The 6,534-nt window shown below is 35.5% G+C and overlaps 1 protein-coding gene across 1 annotated transcript; it reads left to right on the top strand.

Moving 5' to 3' along the window:
• Positions 1-2,139: 2,139 nt before the first annotated feature.
• LOC131614085 (uncharacterized) lies at positions 2,140-6,254 on the top strand. The gene is made up of 4 exons (XM_058885713.1): positions 2,140-2,337; positions 4,657-5,304; positions 5,398-6,078; positions 6,159-6,254. The coding sequence occupies exons 1-4, from the start codon at positions 2,140-2,142 to the stop codon at positions 6,252-6,254; spliced, it is 1,623 nt and encodes a 540-aa protein (XP_058741696.1).
• Positions 6,255-6,534: the final 280 nt, after the last annotated feature.

Below are 6,534 nucleotides of genomic sequence, written 5' to 3'. Positions count from 1 at the left end.
CCTTTCTCAGTAGTGGAGCGAAACATTCGTCTATACCTTGTACTTCGTACTACATAACGTTATTTTCTTTTCTTCTTGAACTTCAGAGGTTGACAGCATGAGTTGGAAGAAGGAAAATAAGCATTTGGGTCTTCAGAGTTTTCAGAACCACGTCTTTAGAGTCTTCATCACTTAGTCTTCAGAACCATTTGTCTTCAAAAACTTGAATCTTCAGAACTTCAAGTCTTCAGCACTTGTTCTTCAGATTGATTTCTTCAGACTTTATATCAGAATCATTTAAGAGTTAGAACACTGTTATCAGATATGTGAGCATCTGAGAACACGTCCTTTCATTGTTTGAAGACACTTCTGATCTTCTAATTTAGAATCTTGACTTTGTCTTTAGAATTAGAAGCAATTGTTTTTCTAATTAACAAATCTTGACTTCTGAACTTGACTTGAAGGCTCAGTCATTGATTTCTGATCTTGGAGCAGAAGCTCTAACAGAGTTCTTTCTTCTTTTTACTTGTGACTTCTATAGCAACAACTTATTTGAGAAGCCCACCGTAACTCCACTTTCTGATAACATTTAGTATTCTTCAGAACTTCTAATGTTTCTTTAGAATCAGATGCAAATGATGTTTCTGAGGTGCCTTGCTTGTTTTTTATGATTCTTCATGGACAACAATCCAAAATCTCTTAGAACACAGTATCTACACACTCAAAAAACTATTAGAAACTAAATTGTTACATATAAAATATATGTATTGTTATCGTCAAAACACAGAGACTTATTGAAGAACCAAATCTTGTTCCAACATATCGCTATCGTTCAATGGTAAGGGAATTAACAATTTCTTGGAGTACTTCCTTCTCTTTTGGAAAGTGGTCATATATGAAGACTTCTCCTTGCCTGACAAAACCAAAGTCCAGGACGAATAACTCCCGACATGTATTATAAGCCAAATCCAATAACTCTAGACAAGCTTCTTTCATTTTTTAAAAATTAATAGTAATTTTCTTTATAGATGTAAGACCGAAACACTCTAACAATCCTCATACCTGGTCGGGCTAGCAGAGCAAGGGAAACTCCTTTGGAAGCAACACAGAATTCCCCATGGGTATTGGTCTCTTTAAATATCGCGCTGGAAATTGGGGAGGCTTAACGAGCGACTTTTTCACTTGAAGCTCCTCAAGTTCAAGACTAATATATAAGCTTCGTCCATCGTGGGGCAGTAACGCACACGATGCATCCTCCATGATAACACGCTTTAGGGAATCTCAGACTTTCATTTGTGCTAGAGTAGGTGTGTCCTAGATAACAAAAGTAGTAGCGATTTGTTCTCTCATTTCTAGGAGGGGTAGATTGGAAGAGGTTCAAGATATAAAAAATTTCATATTCGACCATTTCAACGGTTTTTTTAAAGATGAGGAGGAGAGTAGACCAGTTCCCTCTAACCTTGGATTGTCGCTATTGACATCATGGATAGATTGGAGATGGAGAGCCCGTTCTCGGAGTCAGAAGTTAAGGAAGCTATTTTGTCTTGTGATGGAGATAAGAGCCCAGGTCCGGATGGGTACACGCTTGAGTTTTTTAGGTGTTTTTGGAACCTTCTTAAAGAGGACATTTTTAGGTTTTATTCCGATTTCCACTAAAGAGGTTCGCTTGTGAAATCTATCATGTCGTCTTTTATTGTGTTAATACCGAAGAGCAAGAACCCTCAAGACTTGACCGAGTACCGCCCTATTTGTTTCGTGGGGAGTATTTACAAAATTTTAGCGAAGTTGTTGGCCGCTAGAATTAAAAAAGTCATTGGCACACTAGTTTCTCCCAATCAAACCTCTTTTGTCCCAGGTAGAAACATGATGGATGGGGTTTTATTGGTGAATGAGATTATTGATTGGTCTACAAAAACGAAGAAGAGTTGTTTTGTGCTTAAGGTCGATTTTGAGAAGGCTTATGATTCTATCTCTTGGAATTATCTTAGATTTGTTTTGAAGAACACGGGGTTTGGTGATGTTTGGATGAAGTGGTTGGAAGCTTGTGTCTTCATGAGTCATATGTCCGTGTTGGTGAACAGAAGTGCCACGAGGGATTTTAAGGTTCAAAAGGGATTGTAACAAGGGTACCCTTTGTCTCCTTTTCTTTTTGTTCTAGCCATGGAAGGTCTAACCGCTTTAGTTAGGAAGTCGGTGGCTATGGGTGATTTTAAGCCCCTCAAGTATGGTGAAGAGGAGATTGTGGATATATTACAATTTGCGGTGAATTTTGCAACAACTTTTCTCGCTTGCAAAAAAAGAGATATATTGTTCTTGTTCCTAGGTATAATGGTTGGTGCAAATCCTAGAAGTAGGAAGGTTTGGTTGAAGATGATCAATAATATTAAAAGTAGGCTTTCTTCTTGAAAGGGAAGAAAGATATCTATTGGGGGTAGAGTGACGCTTATAAATACGATTCTCAATTCCATCCCTTCTTTCACCTTCTCCTTTAATAAGGCGTTGGGGTGGTTTTAAAATAGATTAGAAGCCTTTTAAGCAACTTTTTATGGAGCGGTAATGTGAAAAAAAAGAAGCATTCATTGGGTGAAGTGGGAAACGGTATGCAAGTCCAAAGAGAAGGGGGGCTTAGGCGTGAGATATGCGGGGGAAATAAATAAATCTCTACTGCTCAAGTGGAAATGGAGGATCCTTAAGGAGGACAATATAATTTGGAGTGATTTCTTGACTTGGAGATATTATGAGCCAAAACTTAAGGTGCTTGTATCCAGCGGGACAACAACGAATTCGAACTCCATTTGGTGGAGGGATGTCATAAACAACAATGTGAAGGAGGATTGTGATGAAGAAGGTTTCACGGGGTGTGTTCAGTGCATTGTTAATAAAGGTATTCATGCTTTCAACAAACTGTGTTCTGTGTCCGGATTTGTTTGGCATGTCTATCAACAAACTGTGTTCTGTGTCCGCTGCTTTTACCTGGGAGCAAGATGAGGTGGTTTGGCATCCTAATTGCCTATTCGGATCAGAGTTTGGGGAGTTATTACCTGCTTCCAATAGCGCGATCAAGGAGAAGTGGCATCAGCTATTGTGTCTACTGCTTACGGCCAGGCCGATTCGGGAAGGCAAGGATGATTTCTAGTGGATTCTTAACTTAGACGGCATATTTTCGGTGGCTAGTACGTCTGGATTGATTTCCGAAAGTAAAGATGTCGTGTGGCTGCCCTCCAAGATGCCTTTGTTGAATGTTATGTGGAAGTCGTTGGCCCCGTACAAAATTTAGATTTTCACTTGGAGAATGATTATCTCTAGATTACCATCTAAAGATATGTTGATTATAAGAGGAGTTGATAATATTTTCTCAAATCCTCTTTGTGAGTTTTGTATGATTCACCCGGAGACTTCAAATCATTTGTTCTTCCATTGCCTTGTGTCGAAGACCTTATGGGGGCGAATTTACTTGTGGATGGGGGAAAATCTTTCCTTCAAGTTAGAGGAGTTTTTGGATTTTGGGGTCATTCAAGAGAAGGTGAAGAATGTTAAAGATAAGAAAAAGATTAACACCATTTGAATTGCTACAACATGGAGTTTATGGATTATGAGAAATGCCATGATATTTGATAAGGTCTCTTATAGTTTTGACATGGCGTGTTCCAATGTTATGTTTTTATCATGGAGTTGGTTTGCTAATTCTAATGCGTTATCATCTTCTAGTTTTTATGATTGGTATAAATTACCTATGAATTGTTTTAACTCTTTGTAGTTCGATCTTGTTGTAAGGGTTGCACTCCTAGTGCGAGTTCTTATATCAATTGCTTATTGAAAAAATAACGGGTTAAATAAGTTTTTGGTCCTTATAAATATTGCAGTTTTGATTTTTAGTCCCTCCATGCCTTTAGGCAACGGTTTTTACAAAAAAAAACCGTTGCCAAAACCAGCTAAAACTGTTGCCAAACCCAAGAGGGACTAAAAATGAAACTGCAATATTTACAGGGACCAAAAACTTATTTAACCCAAAAATAATTGTTATTACTTTTTAAAGAATTATTATTTTTTTATACCTATAATGCCTTTAATTTTTGGGAAATATTAATCAGTGTCCTTAGGGCAATGGTTAAAACTTTAAAATAATAATTTTATCTCGGTAATCTGTATATTTAATGTCTTAGAAATTGAAATATGAAAATTTCTATAGAATATTTTCTTTTTTATGAATGCTTAACCATTGCCATCAAGACACTGGTTAGCCAGATTCTTAATTTTTTAGTAATTTTTTTTACTGTCTAAAATAAATAATTAGGGATAATTTTCACAATTTGAGACACTTATAAAAAAATTTTTTTTTCAAAATTGACCCAAGCCGTAATTAATGAAAGTGATCATAATTTTGCATAAGACAACGTTTTTATGCACTTGCTTTGGAAAAGAACTATTAAAATACAGCTGACAATACATGCACCATGTAAATTCTGCTAGTATATTTTTCCAAGAATCCAAATCTTATTTTCAAAAATTTGTCGTTTCATATCCGGTAGACATTTTTACTTATTTAAACAAAAAGAGTACAGTACTAAATAGCTATCTATGATGCTCGAAACAACTAACAAAGTTTCAGTCAGTAGAAACGCTTTGTTTAAATTTTGTCTTTGTAATAACTATAAATTCAAACTTCTCTTTTACTAGTTGCTCCTTTCATCAATGGATGCTACTCAAAGAGAGGAGTATGTGCCACTGAAACTTGTGGTGGATGAAGAGAGTAACAAAGTCATATTTGCTGAAGCAGGGAAGGACTTTGTTGATGTTCTTTGTAGCTTCTTAACATTTCCATTAGGAACTATCACAAGGCTTCTTCAAAAAGATTCCAATATGGGATCTGTTACTATTGGTTGTCTCAACACTCTTTATCAAAGTGTGGCAGATCTTGATAAAGAGTGTATGGAAACAGAGATAAGCAAAGAAATGCTATTGAACCCGAGTTATTCATTGGAAGATTATTCAAGCTCTCTTAAACTTAACATTGATGATACTCCTCCAACAAAATACTATATCTGTAGTTCTATTCATGTCTCTCTTGATGTCTTTGATGTCTGTTATGATTTGACCACTTCCACAAAATGTGGTGGGTGTGGTAGTCATTTGGACCCTGATGTTAGGCTGAAAAAACAATTCTGCAATGGATTTGTTGATGGGGGTGCAACTTTTGTTATTACCGATGATCTAAGGGTCATGCCAAACTCCATGGATATTACAAGCTTTATGATGCTCCAGCATTTCGGAATAAAGAAAATAAGTTTGCTAAAGGAAATGACTGTCAATGTCACAAAGGAAAAGGTTTCCTATTTACATGCACAATGCACAAGCAAACCACTCTTTAGTTTTTTTCTTCTATATTTTATTTTTCATTAATTGATGTATTCTATACAGGTACTGGATATGCTATCATGTGCTTTGGTTTCTGAATCAACTCTTACTGATTCATTTTTACGGAAAAATCCAACACTGGGAAGGAAATCAATGAATTTTCTTTGCAGTTTTGACAATACAAAAGATATTCAAATTGCATTGAAATTAGTTATAAGAAAATCAGATGGAAAGATACTATACGCTCAAGGGGATAATGATTTTGCAGACTTACTTTTAAGTTTTCTCACAATTCCTTTGGGAGGACTTGAATGTATTTTTGGAGGAAACTGTTCTCTTGGTAGTATTGATGCTTTATACCAGAGCATAGTTGATTTAGATGAGTACAAATATTTTGTATCGAAAGAAGCAAAGAAAAGGATTGTTGATCCTTACTTGGCCCCACAGTTCAAAACAAGTAAACGGATTTTACCAGTTAGACCACCCTGTTCAGTGTTTTATATGCATGACAAATCTTTCATAACTTGTGAAAATACAAGTTTTTATGACAGTTCAAAAAATATAGAGCCTGTTACTCTAAAGGGAATTGTTGAAGGCTATGTGAAGGGGCCAAGAACTTATTTAGCCACAGATGACTTGGTTGTAACACAAGCTTCTCCAACTTCAGCTTTAAATTTACTCAATTATTATGAAACTCCTCTTGATGATCTTAAGGAGAAGGATATCAAGATTGGTGTATATGAGGTATGAAGGAGTAATATCATTTTTGACTGATCAGCTTTACTTTTTGGTCTATATTTATACTTAGTGATTTGTGTGTGCAGTGTTTGTGCATACTGAAGGCATCATTAACCACAACATCCGCTCTAACAAATGGTCTTGGACATTTAGTAGCCGAAGTTAAAAAAAAGGGAAAATGAGTTCTGTGAACACATGTTAAAGGAAAGATTCTTAGAAAGATCATCTCTTCTTCTGTTTCTGTTTTTTACTTTGAAATTTCATTCCTAGATTTTGACTATGGTTATATCAAAATAATTTGGAATATTAAAGTCCGGGTTTAAAATGATATACTAGTATAAAATAAAATCATCTCTATCGTTTTGACTTGTAAAAAAGAAACGGATTGGCAATTAACATTATTAAATCACTAGTAACATATTTTCCAATTTTGTTTTTATTTTTAGAGTTTTTCACTACATC

This window comes from Vicia villosa, linkage group LG6 (assembly GCF_029867415.1).
Source record: "Vicia villosa cultivar HV-30 ecotype Madison, WI linkage group LG6, Vvil1.0, whole genome shotgun sequence".
NCBI lineage: Eukaryota > Viridiplantae > Streptophyta > Magnoliopsida > Fabales > Fabaceae > Vicia > Vicia villosa.
This window is presented reverse-complemented; position numbering and strand designations above follow the sequence as displayed.